The sequence below is a fragment of the Lissotriton helveticus genome, chromosome 12 (assembly GCF_964261635.1).
Source record: "Lissotriton helveticus chromosome 12, aLisHel1.1, whole genome shotgun sequence".
Taxonomy (NCBI): domain Eukaryota; kingdom Metazoa; phylum Chordata; class Amphibia; order Caudata; family Salamandridae; genus Lissotriton; species Lissotriton helveticus.
In genome coordinates this window covers 762,641,934-762,659,816 of record NC_136073.1, presented here as the reverse complement: position 1 = coordinate 762,659,816, position 17,883 = coordinate 762,641,934, and the positions used below count along the sequence as shown (strand labels likewise).

Below are 17,883 nucleotides of genomic sequence, written 5' to 3'. Positions count from 1 at the left end.
CTATGGAGAGACAAGGGCTAATCACCCAATGTGACATAAAAGAACTTCAAAATAGATATATATATATTAATATGTTAATATTTATGTTTTATACGTTTTCTGATATCTGCACCAGTAGGGTTGCTTTTCACAAAGTAGCTTGAAAGTTGCCAGACAATTAATAGTCAATTGAGGTAATTGCTGTACTGTCATTGGCTATGATGTTCTGTTGTATGCAAATTAGAAGAACCTGACACTGTCCTGCATTTTCAAATAAACAGGACCCCCAGACTCTGTGAACCTAGTGGTGAACAACAGATTCCACCAAAAACATTACCTATTGTTAAAACTGTCGTTTTGGTCCAGTAGTCTAAACTTTTCATTCTCACTCTTACTTTGGACATGTTAAACTCTTCTGCCACTGCTAGGCGGCTGAGGTCCCCTGCCTGCAGAAATGTGGGGCAAACGTGTAATCCAAAGGTCCCTAGAGCAGGGCAGCATTTCATCATTAATGACAAAAGAGTACAATCACTTTCAGGTGTGCGCTGTAGCAATTATTCAGACAATCAAGTAAAGGCAAAGGAGAAAAGCGTAGGGATAGTAATGCCTGATTTTGCCCAGAGGGGGTCTTCTCAGGGGGGTTATTTACAAGCCCCTTGCGCCACTTTTGCGTCATTTTTAACATTGGAAAAGTGACGTAGGGGGTGGCGCAAGGGGCTTGTAAATAAGCCCCCTCGTCTGTAGCCTAGGAGAGGCGCAGTTCACTACAGAAACGAGCACCGCCATCTTGAGGGCAGAGTCAGGAAGTAGAGCTTCACGCTCCCCAGAAGTGGGCTGTGCTCACAAGTGAGGAATGTAAAAAAAAGTCACTTTAGGGCGTTGGCCGTGTGGCTGAACAAAGCTGGGAGGCTCTATAAAATCTGCTGCCTGCAGCTCTGCGCCTGTTCCTCGTTGATCCAGAGACGCTTCAGACACACACGGCCAGCCCTTTCCAGAACTTTCTTTAACAATGGTAAGCCCGACTCGCATTTTCCGCTGCGACACGCCGCACAGCTGCGAAAAGAGCTGCCTCTCCTCTCACCACCTGAGGGTCGGTGCCGTATATCCTAGGGTCCACCCGCACAAAGAAACGGAGTGTGAAGCGCTGTGCCTGCTTTGTTTGAATGATAGAATTAAAGAATAGTCCAGTAGTATTTGTAATTTGAGACAGACTCCGATACGTATAGCGCTTTCTTGAAAACATTAAATGGGATCTTACAGTGCATAACCTCGAAGGCTTAGAGTATTATATTTGCATAATACAATAACACAGATGGTCGCGCTTCCACACAAAAATGCTATTTTTTTGTTTTGTTTACTGCATCAGTTTGTCCTCCAAGTGTGAGGCTCTCGCTGCGTCTCTGTGATGTGCATAATAAGTTGTTTAATTTTTCGTGAGGGGGAGCTAACCTCCCGGCAGTATCAAACTTAAAGGCAAGCTGGAGAAGGCAAGGGGCCTGTGCAGTATTGCGTCAAGGTGTGTGCGTTAACTTTTTAATGTAATTGTAAACGCTTAGGCGTGGAAGCTCTGTACTAACGGATATTTTTTTACCCAGCTCGGTGCTGCTCACTTTTCGCCATCTGATTGATAAAGGTCTACGTTTTTGTCGCCGGTTATTTTCGCCGTGCTTAATTTGAGCCGGTGCTTTCCGGTGCTTTCTGGTGCTTGGCAACGGACATCGCGCGTATGCCTGATACCACATGGTGGCGCTTTTTTGTGTAACTTAAAGATACGCACAACAGTGGAATATTATTTCAATATACATTAAAAACAACTAATACCTGCTCCCAAGCTATACTTATAGCTGTGGGCTTCGAGCAGTCTGAATTGTCGCACTTGTAGAAGTGTCACGGTTAGTAGTTAAGATGGCACTTTTATTGGCAGTGGCAATGGGTGGTGCACGCTGGAGTGGCCTCCTGAGGTTGGTCCTGGCGCTTATTGTTTTACAAATTCTGCTTCAATTGAAGTCGGGGGGGCGGGGGACACATTGCCCAGGATTTTTAAAGCTCTCCCACTTTTCTGTTCTGAGTGTTGTTGCCATGTATACAATTAAAGAAAGAGAGCTCAGAACGGTCCAGATCTATTTCCTGACGCTGTCAACCCTCCAGAGGGGGACCACCCCCAACTTTAAGGGCCCCCCATCATGTCCAAGGTCAAATAATATCTGGGAGACTGCGGGGAGCCCCGTTAGTTCGCCTAGGGGGCAGTCTTCTCAACCTTCTGTCCAAATTGTTTTCTAATTGCTGCCGTACTACCGACGTGTCACCTTTCGGCCTCTTCGGGGCTTTTGAAAGTGGGGAGGTGTGAGCGGGTATAGCGCCCTGAGCGGTAAAGCTGGCGAGGGCTGAACTATTGAAACGTGGCTGATTGATGGAAAATAAGACTGGTGGATTTTTGTTAAACATTTCTTATAAGATCTCGGGATCTGTTAGCGGTGGGGTGTTTGTAGCACATCAACGTGCAAGTAAAGCGGCCTCCAGGCGCTAGCCGTCGCTGCGATTGCAGTAGAAGATGAACTGAGGAAGGATATTACAAAATTAACTTCTGAGTCACTTTGTCGGTTCAACGTTCTTTCACCTACAGTTGGAGCCAGGGGTGTTGCAAGTTCTTTGCAGCAGCGGAGTCACAGGGGATCACGTTCAGCGCCATTTTCCGGTTGTCATTCTGGGACCTTTTACCGTATTGTACCCTTTTTAGAGGGTCAACTTTGAGGGGCGTGTGTTCAGTTTGCTCCTGCAGGCACACATACTACTAGATGGTTGAAGTAGACTTATAAAACAGTGTTTTATGTATCTATTTCAGCAAAACTTGTACCGTGCGTCACTGCACGAGTTAACTCACAAGCTGGCTGTCCATAAAACAAGTTCCAACAATTGTGTAGCATTAGAGTTGCAAGTCAAAAGCATCACAGAAGACCGGTCTCTTTTATTCCAAACTGTACAACAGCTTGTTTGCTCAAATAACCTGCTTCAGAATCTCACTAGCAGTCTGTAGTTTGCAGATTTCAATCACAACCTAGTATGGCCAGGTTGGCCTTTCATCCTTCCAGTGTCAATTGAAAGCCATTACCCATACATTCGAGATGGATAGTAGAAACCTCCAGAGACTGAGAACAAGTTCGTGTGGTACAGTGATGAGTGGTGGCCATTAGAACTAGGACCTGTTCCTATTCCGAAACAGACTGTGAAAAACTTGGGGGTATTATTCGATCAAGCCCTAACATTTAAAGATCATGTTAACCAAGTTGCCGGTACATGTTTCCGGGCCATTGGACTTCTGAGAAGAGTGTTCCCATTCCTCCCAGACACGCACAGAAAGACCCTAGTTCAGGCATTAGTCATAAGCAGATTGGACTACTGCAATGGCCTTCTCCTATCATCCAATGAAGGCCAATTCACCACACTGCAAGTAGTCCAAAATACGGCGGCGAGGTTAGTTCTAAATGCTCCACCTAGAACTCCCTCCCGACCTCTGCTTATAGAACTACATTGGCTCCCTGTGCGGCAACGCGTTCAGTTTAAAACTCTTTGTTCCATTCCCAAATGCCTGATAGGATTGGGGCCAAAATACCTGACTAAAATCTTTCAACCCTATGTCCCCGGACGATCATTACGCTCAAGTAACCTTCAGCTGCTGCAAGTGCCCAGAATAAAAAAATCTAGACAGGGAGGCCGAGCCCTGGCACACACAGGTCCAGCTCTCTGGAACTCTCTCCCCCAGACACTGAAACAAATCACCAACCATCTGGCCTTCCGGAAAATTCTTAAAACCCATCTTTTCACCAATGGTTAATTCTTATCACCCCCACTCAGTCACTCTTGAGCTCGTATCTGCACATCCCATGTTCTTCCACCAGACAAAAGCGCGGAGATACCCCTTCGGGGGTCTATTCAGGCGCGATATAAGACCATAAAATAAAATAAATAAATACAGCCATGTTTACAATAAAAATCCCATTTCTCTTTGAGAGTGAACATTGTGAACCATTTTGAGGCAAGAATTCAGTGGTGTGACAAGGGGTATTAGGGAACTTGGGAAGAGGCCAGTGGTCCGACGACGTGAGGGGTTCGGAGAAGCGCGAAACTATGCGGCGGCTCTGAAATATGGATACAGGCAGTACCATAACGCTTGGGCAGCGGAACTGACGAGGAAAGAGCTGGAGTCTGCTCAAGAAACTGCGAGAGCCCAGGCCAGCGATGATGGGCGGGGTCCATGGACCGAGAGTGGGAGGAGTTTGGGGGAGTCACCGAACAGACAGGGAAGCGTTTGGTCCACCCTGGACCAGAAACGAGCCAGGTCCTCCCTGGACCAGAAACGAGCATCCTGGGACCGGTGTTAGGGCATCACCCTTCATCCGCCAGGCTAGCTTGAATCCTGTGGTGTAGTGAGCACGAACAAAGGAAACTTGTTTAAATGTGCCAGCCATACTTACCCTCTGCAGTTTAGGTTACTTGCCCTTCCCAAAAATCTCGCCATAAAATAGGAGTCTAAGGAACTTTGGGTGGGAAAAGGTGTCAACCCTGCCATGCCGCTGTCAACGATGCAACTTCTGGCGTGCTTGCCAACTTGGTGAATTGCCTAGTGTGTTCCTTAATGCCAACCTTTGGAGGGAGTAGAGATTCTGAAAGAATTAAAAAAAAAAATGGTAATTCATTTTCCCCATTGGCATTGAAGTGGAGACAATTTCATTTTAGTTGAGGACCGCAACCATGAAGCAATTTTTGGCCTAAAGTAGGGAGTCCACTGAATCGGGAGTGCTGGTATGTGGATTTGTTAGCAGAAGGTTGTAAGTGCAGCACACTTTCAGAAGTCTCCTCTCTTGGATGTACCTCGTTGGAAAGGGGATATTTTTTGATTCCAACCCTGATAGGCCCATACACATAGCGCATAATAAACGTCAGGAGCCTCTTTGCACTTGCTGCCTGTGTAGATTCGGCAAAGTATGTCCAGTTCCCAACAGACACATTTAAAGAGGGTGTCAAAACTTGTTTCGAAGTTGGTGTAATCGGAGCTTTCAAGAATCCCAGTTAATGCGTGCATATCTCACCTAGTCCAGTTTTCGGGCTTGGAGTATGTAGTCCTGCAGTAGTATACAATTGGCGTAAACCAGCAGAATGCAGAGGTGAAAAATACTGGAAGAAATCATACCCCGATGTATGGACTTGAGAATGCACATATCTGCATTTTGTTAATTTGTTGCATGCATTCTGTTGCAATTATTTTGCCTTGGAAAACTAATGTTACAATATCATTTTTGTACATTGAAGCATTTTTTTTGTGTGGGTCAGAAGCTGCGCATATACTTTGCGTTAGTGGTTACAGACCGCACAGCAGCAGACTCTGAATAGGTGATTCTGAGCAGCCATCTTGAGAGCTTTGGAAAATTTTTGGATTGTGGGCGGGAGCTGCTTTGCTTAGCGCTGAGCTGTACAAGGCGGTGAAACATGTTGCGGCACCTCAGCCTTCAAGGGTGTGGCAGGCGATGCTGACATGGGCAAGTCCAGGCACCGAGGCGGGCGGGGAGCTGGGCTGGTTAAACTCCCACCACACCTTGGCTAGGCCCAAGGCGGGGAATCTTAATGTTTGAGGATGAGATGGCTGTCTCAAAGCCCTCCCTCCCCCAAGTGTACGTCAATTGGGCCGAACTTAAGTTAGTAACTGGAACCATACATTTGCTCTAGATACTGCTGGCCTTTCTGGGCTGCTAGTAGTCGCCATTTTACCAAAGATGGGCTACCCCTGCTGAAGCGGATCTCACGGAACATCTATCGAAGAGCGCTTTTAGGAGAGGCGCATTCACAAAGCGCCCCACCCTTTCCCACTTCTCATTTATGAATAGTTTCGAGAGGTGGGGTGACTAGTTTTTCAAACACATTGATGGCAGGTTTTAAGCTGTTTGCAGTTCCTAGTTTGCGTGGCAGGCCCACCCAAGAGTGGAATGCAAGCTCTTTCAAGCCAGTTCATGCTTCACTTATCAGGACTGTGTAAACTAACAACATTCCACCGGCCTGAGGCTTTGCCCCCCCCCCCTTTTTTCCCCTCCCAACAACAATTATACCTGGTTCCCCACGAAAATGTACTGAGAAGATTGGACTAGTTGTAATATGTAGCACGATCTACATTGGACACCTGGATTACCAGTCTGAGCATCAACCGTCTTTAAATTAATTGAAATTAATTTAAACTTTGAAGATCATATGGGAGCGTTCAAGCTCCCGCCTTTCATGTGTGTACTGGTGAACAACCTGCAGCGCATTCAGTGAATGTGTCTGTAGTGCAGCTGCCCTGATTTATTGTACTAAACACACAAATAGACAAAACAAGCTTCATTTAGTCATTGACTTGTGATTAACTCGCACTGATTAATTTATAATTAACTTCTAAGACGTGGTGATTCCACAACTTGCCTTGGAGTTTTTCTTTATAACATTTTCAGTCAAGGGTATACTGCCTGCTGTATAAAAGTGCCTTCTCTTTCCATTTATGGGTCCTGCTCGTCTACTCTTGAGTTGGAAAATGTAGCCTGTCCAGCATTTCTTTCCGTCCTTTCAGGCAGTCTCTTGTCTGCCCTCATCTTTTTTTTCCTATTGTGAGACCACGGTTTATTCTTGAACTTGGACCATTGTTTTACAGTATTCGCATATTTTTTTTTTATCACTTCATATTCCGACACTATATCGAAGCGCTTTCGTGGATGGGTACGGAGGCCACAACGAAATTTGTTATTTCAGGTATTTCGAGTTGTGCTTGATAAAGTGAAATTCTTGCCATCTTGCTGCCACGACGTATAATGAAGCTGCATTTGCTACACAATTGTGCTGCCAAGCATGGGAACACTACGACCAGAACGCCTATGTCTGTTTTTTCTGGCACTTACGTTTGCATTAGTTTTCTAATAGTATTTCCAAATGAGGTCGCACACTGCTCGTCCCATCAACGTGTGACCCCGGAGCATGATGGTCGATGTATTAGGTATCAGCGGGTGCACTTCTACCCGAGTCTTGAGGGTGTTCACTGGTGTGCTTGCCATCCCTGGACACGTGTTTCGCGGTTATTACCGCTCGTCAGCAGGGAGTAGGCGTGTGCACAGGGTTGCTGCGTGGGATGCCGAAAATATTTGTAGGTCCTGATCCCTCTTATGGCGCGCAGGTGTGGAATCTCGAGGTAGTCACCTCCACCGGCTCAAGGGAGCCTGAATAAATAGTATTTCCAAATGAGGTCGCACACTGCTCGTCCCATCAGCGTGTGACCCAGGAGCATGATGGTCGATGTAGGTATCAGCGGGTGCGCTTCTACCCGAGTCTTGAGGGTGTTCACTGGTGTGCTTGCCATCCCAGGACACGTGTTTCGCGGTTATTACCGCTCGTCAGCAGGGATTAGACGTGTGCACGGGGTTGCTGCGTGGGCTGCCGAAAATATTTTAGGTTCAGATACCTCTTATGGCGCGCAGGTGCGGAATCTTGAGGTCGTCACCTCCACCGGCTCAAGGGAGCCTGAATAAATAGTATTATAGGGTAGAAGCGCACCCGCTGATACCTACTGCATCGACCATCATGCTCCGGGGTCACACGCTGATGGGACGAGCAGTGTGCGACCTCATTTGGAAATAGTTTTCTAATAGTAAATATGTGTACGCATTTTGGCCTAAAATAAAGGACAAAATGTTAGATTAGATTTTTATGTAATTTTTTCGCGTACTTTTCTGTAATTGCTCCAAAGCAAATTTCTTCCACCCCTAGTTGCATGCAGCTTCGTAGGTGTGCTTAGTTGGAAGTGTGGCATGTGGCCAGAGGGTTCTTTTCATGGTTGTGTTACGCTTTTGATACAGTGCAGCAAAAGGAGTGAAAATACTGATGTTCATAAGGAACTAGTGTATGGCTTGAGGTGTGTGAATGTAGTGAGGCTTAAGTGGGATGCATATATGGCAGAGACTGCCTTTAGCTTGTTGCTTCAAGCATGCAGCAGTGATTGTGTAGAGTAAGGCGAAGGCGAGCACGAGAGATGACCAGTATGTGGTTGTGCTTACGACCCTTTAGGGAACATGCGATGGGTGGGAGACTTCGGGAGGATCCCGCCAAGGCCCAAACAGCCACCCCACCTAAGTTCACTTGAGGGAGGAACTCTGAAGTCCATTTAAACTTGCCCAAAGCCAGTTTAAATGTCCCCCTTTTTAGGCAGAGCTTCCTGTAAAGAATGGATCAAATGCCTCAAAGGGCTTTGGTAATTCTGGGAGCCGGGCCTGACCAAAGCCCTTTAAACGTGCCTGATACAGGCTGCTCTGCATGGAATCCATTATTTTTATTTAGTCAGTCGATCTTGCACTCGAGGTGGTTGGTGTGGTCTTAAGTCGTTTATTTATCCCAAGGTGGTAATCATTTAGATGTTTAGGAATGTACTCTAAGCCAGGTTTGTTGATTAAGGCATTTAACCTTTTTTTCACATTTCTACTTTACAAGCCTGACTAAGAGGACATCATTATATAATAGATGAACACATACCTAACAACCTCAGTGTGAGGAGGGGGCGGGGCCTTGAAGGGGCGAGGCCTCATGCCGAGAAGTACCTACAGGCACTTTTGAACTCGGAAACGCACACAATATTCTTGGCTTTTAGTAAATTTGTCTGTCTGAGGGTGACCTAAAAATGTTTAGAATCCGGCATCTAGACGCTTTTCCCTTTGAAAATCTGGAAAAAACGGGTCTGTGGGAAAGCCATCCTACTTAAATATATAAACCCTTCTGCCGAAGGGATTAATTGCAACAAAGCTGACCCCGGAACCAGACTGGGTTAGTTGCTTTATAAGGCTTTTCTGGGGTTCTCCCAAAAACTGAACTGTTGCAAGCAGGCCTGGCGGTGTTCGTAACTGTCGCAACCAGTTCGGTTTAAAAAAACAAACCTGCCTTCCGAGATCAGTTTGCATTATGGGACTCGTAGTTTATATTTTAGGATTACAAGCGTGGGCCCAAAAAGTCTAGTATGCGAAGCGCTGCTCATGTAAAAACAGACTTACTTAATTAAAAGGCCTCTCCAGTGGCTCCTATTTGTACTTCTTTTTTTTTTTTTTTTTTTGTCGTGTAAAATTTTCTCCGGTATAAACAGTTCTTCTGTGTATCAGATTTATTCAGAAGTCCTAGACTCTGAAGGAAGCGGACTCTTTATTCCCTCAGTCCATAAAAGTAGAATCTATTTTGGTGCCATGGACTGCGAGATCATCCTTGAACCCATATGATTGGGCTCCCTTGGATCCAATCGACAAGAAGGTGGACGATGGTCTTCATAGATGTTTGGAGCAGCAAATCTAATGTTGAGGTTGGCTACTTATGATGCTTTTACATTAATCGTGGTTAAGGATTTCAAGTCTCTGATGCTATGCAGGAGAGTGTAGAAGGTTCCGACATGATTCAGACCAGCAACAATCGCAAATTTTTACCCATCGTCTGCTGACATGATCAAAGTGGTGTCTAGCTCGGTGATTATAGTTCGAAGGAATCTTTCCTTCGGAGATTGGAAGGCTGACTTATCGGAGAAGGCCTCAATTTTGATGATTCCATGCAACAGCAGACAGCAGAAAGCTCTTTGGCGGCCAGCTGGATGAGATTATGTGGAAATCCTTTAAGGATAAGAAACATTCCTGGTCTAATTAGGCATCTTCTCTGAACTTCAAATCTTGGAACAGAGATGCTAGTGAGTATTCCAAGAAGGAATCCAAGTCTTATTATGCAGAACATCTTAAGTGCCAACCAAGAAAGTCTGTTGAAAGTGGGATCCTCTAATCTGCTTTCCTGACTATTCCATCCTTCAATCTTGGATGCAGTGGGAGGAAGGCTCAAGGAATTTTTCTAAACCTGGAGAAATAATGTTACAGATCAGGGGTGTCGCGCATCCTTCGGAACGGCTACTTTACCCAGTTCGGCTAGCAGCCTTCCGCATCGGGGGTGCATTCCTACTCCAGTCCCCAGGGATCCCATAAAATGGGGGCATTGTGGGTAAGGGTTTTGGCCAACTTGCTCAAGAAGAAAAACTTTACGGTACCGCTAAAGAAATGGGGTCATGGTGTATTCATCCTCTTTTTGGTTCAGGGGGTCCTCCGAGACAAGTATTCGACTCAATCGTTTGGTAAAGACCATGTATTTCTTACGGTTACTTTGCAATTAGCCATTCCCATGGTCTCTGAGAACAGATTTACAGGATGTATACTTGCACATACCTCTTCATCAAGGCCATCAAAGGTTTCTGCACTTTGTGCTAGTGGGCTTACTCTTCCAAGTTCGTCTGTTAGGGTTGAAATTGGGCCCATGGGTATTTACAAAGATACTGGCTCCCAAACGAGCATTGCTGCATCAACAGGGAATCTTTGTTCAATCCTATCTGGTAATTGCTTTGTATTATTCAATTCCATCCACCAAGCGATGGAGCATGTGAACAAGGTCTTGCAGATGTTGATGGGAGCATGGATTTCTGATAACTTTCAAGTACCGGCTGCTCCCAGAGCAAAATCATATTTTTATAGGTGCCAGATTTCGTACGGACCATAGCATAGTTACTCTGCAGTACAAAACAGCTGTGAAAATTCGGTCTTACACACTGAATCTGATGACGACTCGTCCCAATAAGTAGGCATGTATAAGGGTTCAGGGGGACTTTGCTGTAACAATATTTTTACTTCCCTGGGCTCTGTTCCATTTGAACCAGCTGATATGGCTCATACTGGGGCACAGTTCCAGCCCCCTCAGGACTTGTCTGGTCTTCTCCTGATGACAAAGGAGATCAAATTGGAGCTGGCTTGGTGGTTGGATCGCATAACCTACAGAAGGGCACTAATTTGAGTCCTCCAGACCAGCTAGTCATCACAACAGATGTGCTTGAGATGAGGTTGTTAGGGGATTGGCAGGGGTTTGGACTGGTATGCAATAGGTCAAGGGTCTTTGTCTAGAGCTCAAAGCGTTGGGTCAGGTCAGGTCAACTGGGCAGAGCTCCAGGTGATCTGTCTGGCTCTCCAGGCTTTTTTCCATATGATTCAGGACCAGTCAATCAGAATGGGCAATACAACCACAAAGGCATATTTTAATTGCCAAGGAGTGACTAGAGCTCTCGCCCCATCGGTTATTTCAGACAAGATCATTTCTTTGAGCAAAGTCAATCTCCTCTCTAACAGCGGTTTTATATTCATCAGCAGCTGAATACTTGTTCTTTCTTGCTTTCGCTCTTGTTAGAGCCGATGTGTCTGAGTTAGGCATGTCTGGGAATCTGTTTGCATTGTCTAAACACTGCTCTCAGAATTTGCTCCAGGACAAGGGAAGCCTCCGCTTGGGGAATAGATGCCCGAGGGTCTGCTGTATGTGTTCCCTCTGCTACAACCGCTTCTTGTCACTTCATCAAACACTACAGGATTATGCAGGGTCCTGCAGTGGAGGATGCATCTGGAGCCAAGGTTCTGTTTGCTGTGAAGTGACAGTAGTATGAAGTATTACAATAAATGACATTGATTCTGTAGAACTACGAATTTGTCCTGGCATTCTTTTCGCTTCCTTACATTTAAACTATGTAAGGAAGCGGGGGGGGGGGGGGCGCGATAAGGGGGTAATGTGTAGTAAATGTCCTCTCACTGTTCTTCTCTGGATAGACTGTACTATGATATCTGTGACATCATAGAATGCCTGGGTGTCCCTCCGGCTCACAGTGCCTCTCTCTAACTTACTGTGGCAGTTGGTCATCTCAGGCTGAGCTGCTAACAGCTGGCTCCTGGTGGGGTTTTACTTAGGAACTTGACCGGTCTACCTGACTTGGAAGGAACTTGCCATAAAGGATCTTGACTTGCACAGTGGACTGTGCATCCTTCATTTACCACATAATGCTTTGATTACCTACCGATAATTTCTTTACTCATAGTCCATCTCTCGCCTAGATTCTTTTAACCCTCCCTCCCACCCGGTGTGTCCTGCCCAACTATTTTAATGGGCTCAGTCACTTAATAGGGAAGTGAGGTGGGGGGGACTCTTAGGCTTGGAAAGAGTCTGGAGAGGCACAGAGGCCTCCGCTACATAAGGAATCTAAGCAAGCGATGGACCCAGAGCGATGCAATTACCGGTAAATAATTTAAGCAGTTAGTTCTACAAATACATTAAAAGTTTTCCCTCGCAATGACTCTGGCATAATCTTATTTCGATAGGGATTTAACTTCTTGTATTGTGTCTTTTTGTTCTCAGTTTTGAGTTCTTTAAAACAGGATTACATTTTTTTGCATTAATGGGCATGCACGGGACAAAACAATATAAAGAGGTGTGTGCTTTTGTATGGAAACTTGATCACAATTACACGGGGGGGGCAAACACTTTATTGAGGGAAAGCTACCTTGTCCTGTATCAGGCACAGCCCCAAGAGGGTAAGAACTTCTGTGAATTCAGGGCCCAGAGAGGATATGGTTCTATTTAATCTGTGGTAGAGATCTCTACATATCTTTTCAGAGAAACCATGGACTGTGCTTTCCTTAGTCTTATATCTGAGTGGTGTGTGAGAACCTGTTTTAACCACCTCCCTACTTTTATTCATACTCTTAATAAAGCCCTTAGTCTTTCAGGCATGCACTGTCTAAAGAAAGACACCTAGTCTGGCAAAAACTGTCCTTCAGGCCGCTATTTCTGATGCCTGACGCAAAGTCCACCATATCTAGATGCAGCGGGGATCACAAGCAATCAACTGGAGGGGGGGGACATTAAAACAGTGGATGGCTTTTCTAAAGTCTGATTGCCAAGATTGACTCTGTCACAGAAAGCTCTCCAAAGCGAGGCGATGTAGGTTCCTCAACCATGTATTTACTCTTTTGCAATCGGTTAGGATCTATGTTGGTGCAGGGACTCCTTCTTGTCCCTCCCCCATGGCATTAGCAACATTTTGCTTAGTTGACGTATGGTTTTTAACTCTGATGTGGGTTTGTAAGGAATATTCCCTTCTAGTATTGAATTTTAGTTGTTTATAAATTTTGTTTTTTTTGCCTAGGCGCAGATGTGTGTAGACCCGCCTTCACAAATGGAGCGCACCATGGAATACCTGATCACCACTTTTCAGAAATACGCCGGCAAGGAAGGGGACCGCAACAAAATGTCATTTGACGAGTTTGAGAGTTTCATGAATATAGAGCTTAAAAGCTTCACCAAGGTACATTTGTGTGTATTCGATCCACTGTCCCAAGTAACTGTTTTTTTAGATCCCTTCATTTACTACTGGTCTGAACTTCAAAAAAGTCCTTTGCAGTAGTACAAGTTTTGTTCTATTAAATAAGTATCTTGCCCCATAGGTGAGCAGCTAAGACACCCTGACAAAGATGGCTCCACCTTATGGAGGGTCTATTGAAATTATAATTCTATAAAAAATAATCATTTTTTAATTTCAAGAAATATAAAAAATAATCATGATAAATTGAAATTGTTTTACGAGTGTCGAAGGTCAGTTGCTTGAGGAAGGATTTGGTTTAAAAGATTTCTTCCACACTTGGATAGGTCTGGGCAAAGCCTGCGTAACAATCTTAAGCCTACAAGCTGAAATACTCCAGTCTTCAGCTATATAATTCAACATGGAAGATGGATGTAACTTTGAAAGTTCCAATTAATTATTTTTTCCGGTTTTTTGGGGTTTAATTCCTGCAGGCATATGGATCACAAAGTAGCAGATCAGAAGCCTATATCAGATATACCTATTTACTGTGGGTGATCATAACAACCCATTAATATTCATGGCCCTGAGGATGGTCTCACGTGTTTGAGACCGAAACTTCAGTGCAGTGCTACTTTTCTCATGCTAACGATTGGAACACTGTATTGATTTATACAAAGGACTGATTCCAGCCATCAAGAGGGGACTTCACATGCATTAATCGATGATAGTTTAACATACTTTTGATTCAATGTACACGATTTAATGTATGCTGGGTTTTCGGTTCTTGCTGTAACCAACAATATAAGTATTGGTGGTGGTGTGTGTTTTTTTTTTTGTTGGTTTTTTTTGAATGCCTTATTTTTTCTTTCTTTGCCTAGCTTGCTCAGATTGCTTGGATCAATTCTGTATGGGTATGGATTTTGATTCATTTCATAACTAGTTTGATTCAGAGAACTTTGTAAAATGACCTCCTCCTTGCTAGCACTTATTAGATTAATGTTATCCAGGCTCCCGAGGGGCTATTGGGTTATCTATTCCTTTTGTGGTCTCTAAGCATACAGCACACACTGCCCGATGGCTCTAACGGGCCTCTCTGGTTACCAAAGCACACCAGTGGCTTCTTTGTAATTCTGGCCTCCAACTATATTTTACTTAGTCTGTTTTTAGGTATTGTCTATTTGGTTTAACATTAAAGCACCTACCTAAATGAATCGCATACACACTATAGTTCATATAGTTTACTAACGTGCTTTCATTTTACACAAGGGAAACCAATGGGTAACCACAATCCAAATTCTTTGCATTGTGTCTCTTCCACTGGCTTAAGCATGAACCTTTCTGATAATTGTACTCTTGGTTCCATGAACATTTAAAACAAGTCGGATATTATAGGTTCAACTAGTTCTACTTCAGTAGAACACAGGCAACCTTTTCAAGAGGCCCAAGTTCTTTATTTCTATCCTGTAGGTGTTGCTTAATGGCACGCGGCCTAAACAAAACAATAGTGGGCTTATTGTCTAATGGTACTGCACCATGAAGGTACAACTGGTACAGCAACGCCTGTGCTCTCTACTGGGCAAAAGGGGTGAAGGGATCCAGGGAGAGAGGAATAAATAGGCAATTTCTCAATGATGGAACTGTCTCGGGTAGGTACGTCCATCAACCTAAGTGCACTGAGTACACCTTACCGGAATGCTAACTTGGGTCTTGCCATTGGAATGCCTGTAACAAGCCAAAGGAGTACTGGATTCCTTCCAACATTCAGAACCTGAAGCTGGAGATGCCCAACTGATTGAGGATATTGAGTCAAGAGCACCTCAGAAATGGAGGATGCCAAAATGGATCTAGATAAGTTCAGAAAGCAGCGCAGAGAACCCATCCAATGAATGCAGTCCACCAGGAAGCGCAAATCTCACTACAGGAACTGCAGAAGGGGAGAACTGGGATAAAAATCAAATGTGAGGTAGGAGAATGGCGCTCCAACTATGCTCTGACCCATGCAACTAAGTGGCTGGAAGGCAACTGTCTACATTCTTAGTTTCCTATGGAAGCTTGCGGTTTCCCTCGAACTTCCTTTGATCCTTTTATTAGTCTGACCTAGAAACTTTAGCTAATTCAGCCACGCTCTCCACTAGCCGGCCTTTCGAGTCTGTAGGCCCTGTTTCCTGCACTGTGAATGCCCAGAGATCAATGTTTCCTCTGAATTTCTCAATTGTCTATTCCTAAAACTAGCCCCAAATCGCCTAAAATAAAATACATAATCAGGAATGTCATATGGTCCTACATTGCCAGCTTGGAATTCTGGAATTGCATATCACTTTGCCTTCTGCTTTGTTTTGTCACCAGCCCAGGACCTCCTCGCTGGCAATACTGAACAAGTAATCTGTAATATGGTAATGTATTATCATATCGAATATAAACCCATGAGGAAGCTCGAGACCAAGAAGGCGAAGTTGGCAACCGGTTGAATAAAGAGGATTGTGAGATTAAATTGGCCATATTTCCACTTCATTGAGATAAAAGCAATCCACGCTCTCTCACTAGGCTTCTGTATTTTACCAGGCTGGAAGAAAAATGTAAGTGTGCTATTGCACAATAATGACGAAAGAAAGGAAAACTCTTCATGTTAAAGTTTCGCCATTTGAAACACCTTATTGTAAATCCATAATTCTTGCAGAATAGTTGTCCTTGTCTCTACTACCTGTCTATGGTGAATTTCAGGTAAAGCAATTCCTCCCTGTCCGAAAAGGTCAAAAAACCTTAAACTGAGAAGAATTAGATACTGTCTGATCAGTTCACCTGAGATTTCTTTCTTAAACCCACCACTCGCTTTACCAGAATTTCTTGTTTTGAGCAACCCTGGCACCCCTGTTAAACCCCTTTGTTATGTACGCTAGTTCTCAATTGTTGAACTAGCTGGGATTCAAAATGGCAGTTTTGTCGCTCTCCACTAGAATACTGCTATATTGGGCAATGCGCTTTATCACCGTGTGCACAGGATTCCTTATCTTATGAAGTTGGTCTTACTGGATAAAGGCCGCCAATATGTTAAAATGACCTCCTTAGTTTTTTGGAATATTTATTCAGTTTCCTAACTTTTTTGTGATTCAGAGTAACTCTGATATAATTGCTCTCTTAAAGTGAGGACAGAGGTTAAAACATTCACCCTTTTTTCTCACGTCTTATCTTAAGTCTACTTTGCTCTTGTTGAAGTCCATTTTCCAATGAAGTGACCCGGTCATTGCCCATCCAATCCCCATTGCTGGATGTCTAAGCACAGGCGATGTTGTAAAGGTCTCGAAGCAGTGGGGGCCACCGCTGCACCTTTATAGCGGCGGCCCGCTGATTGTACTAATGAATATCGACACCAAATATATAAATTGCATACTAATATCGAGGGGCAAAATATCGAAAGATAAGTGCATATAGGGAAACATAGATTCACGATTAACTAAACATCTACGTTACTTGAAGATATATGTACTGTGTAGGTACATACCTGTGGAGTTTGGTATAGAAACTGTAGACTTACCAGTTGATTGTGTTTTTTTGTTTGTTTTTGTGTTTTTTCCCACTCTTCTATCCAATTGATATTCCGATATTCATGGGCACACCCTGCCAACCATCAAATGTAAAATTATTTATTGATCTTGTAAAACGACATTTTGCCTCACTTCAACAAACTTAAGCCGTGAATCTTTTTTTTATTTTTTATTTACAGAGTCAGAAAAACCCAAAAGAGACACTGAAGAAAATGATGGCCTCTTTGGACGGTGGTGTTGATGGGAAGAAAGATAATCAGATTGACTTCCAGGAGTTTTTGAGCTTGATTGGGGGTATGATGATTGCCTGCCACGAGGCAATAATGAAGGCCAAGCCGTGAACTCCCGCATCACAAGTATGCTCAGACGTACATCACACTTTGCTTACACATGTATACATTCCATAAAGCCAGGATGCCAGCAGTTGCCTTATTTGTAAAAAAACATAAAAAAGAGAAAAATAAAGTTTATATTAAATTTTCACTGTGCTTTGTCCTCTTTGCGAGGTTTGTGGGATGCCTTCACAGTAGACCTTTTAGATCTGGTTATATATCCTTTTAGGCATCTGTGAGACCTCATGTTCCCAACACCAAAGGCATGCTCTGAACTCTGGGTCAGCCCCCTTCAGGCATTGCTTGAATAAAGTGTCCTTCACGTTTGAATGAGAGGGGCGTATTTCTTCTTCCATAGATCTTATTGGCTATTAAATGAAATGATCTGCCCAGGGAGTACTTTTTTTTACGGGCTCGGCGACGTCACCACTTCGTCAGAAGTGGGGAGGAGCTGCGAGCCGTATTGTAGCGGGTTTCTGGCTCATGCTGGAAAAATTCTTCTTTGCTCGTGCATTTTCAGTGCTTTATTTTATAATCTGAATGGTGATTGGTCCTCGCGGTGCTGTTTTTTTAGTAGTCTTGATGCGATAGGGCATATGTAATGTTCGTCCGCCATTTTTGGCATTTTCTGTGCGGTTTCGCGCACGGCAGTCTATTAATTTTAATTAGGAGCTGTCAGGGTGCCCATGTAATGCAATCCAGATGGTGTGCGCGCGTTCACCATTCAGCAGGGCTATGCCACTCTGTGCACGTTATGAGAAGTGCATTAGGAGACAGCGGAAATTAAAGTGCAATTCTCGTTTAATAGCGCACGCAAATATTTCAGGGAGTAAAAAAT

General features: G+C 44.2%; 1 protein-coding gene across 1 annotated transcript; it reads left to right on the top strand.

The window, feature by feature from the left end:
• Nucleotides 1–836: 836 nt before the first annotated feature.
• Nucleotides 837–17,196, top strand: LOC144797724 (protein S100-A11-like). Its single transcript, XM_078668459.1, has 3 exons — nucleotides 837–991; nucleotides 13,016–13,174; nucleotides 16,893–17,196. Exons 1-3 carry the CDS (start codon nucleotides 989–991, stop codon nucleotides 17,052–17,054), a joined length of 324 nt encoding a protein of 107 aa, XP_078524585.1. The 5' UTR covers nucleotides 837–988; the 3' UTR covers nucleotides 17,055–17,196.
• The last annotated feature ends 687 nt before the right edge of the window (nucleotides 17,197–17,883 follow it).

Excerpts from the sequence above, each read along its gene's own strand:
- LOC144797724 (XM_078668459.1), top strand. Across the intron at positions 13,175-16,892 it reads AGCTTAAAAGCTTCACCAAG|AGTCAGAAAAACCCAAAAGA; the intron begins GTACATTTGTGT and ends TTTTATTTACAG.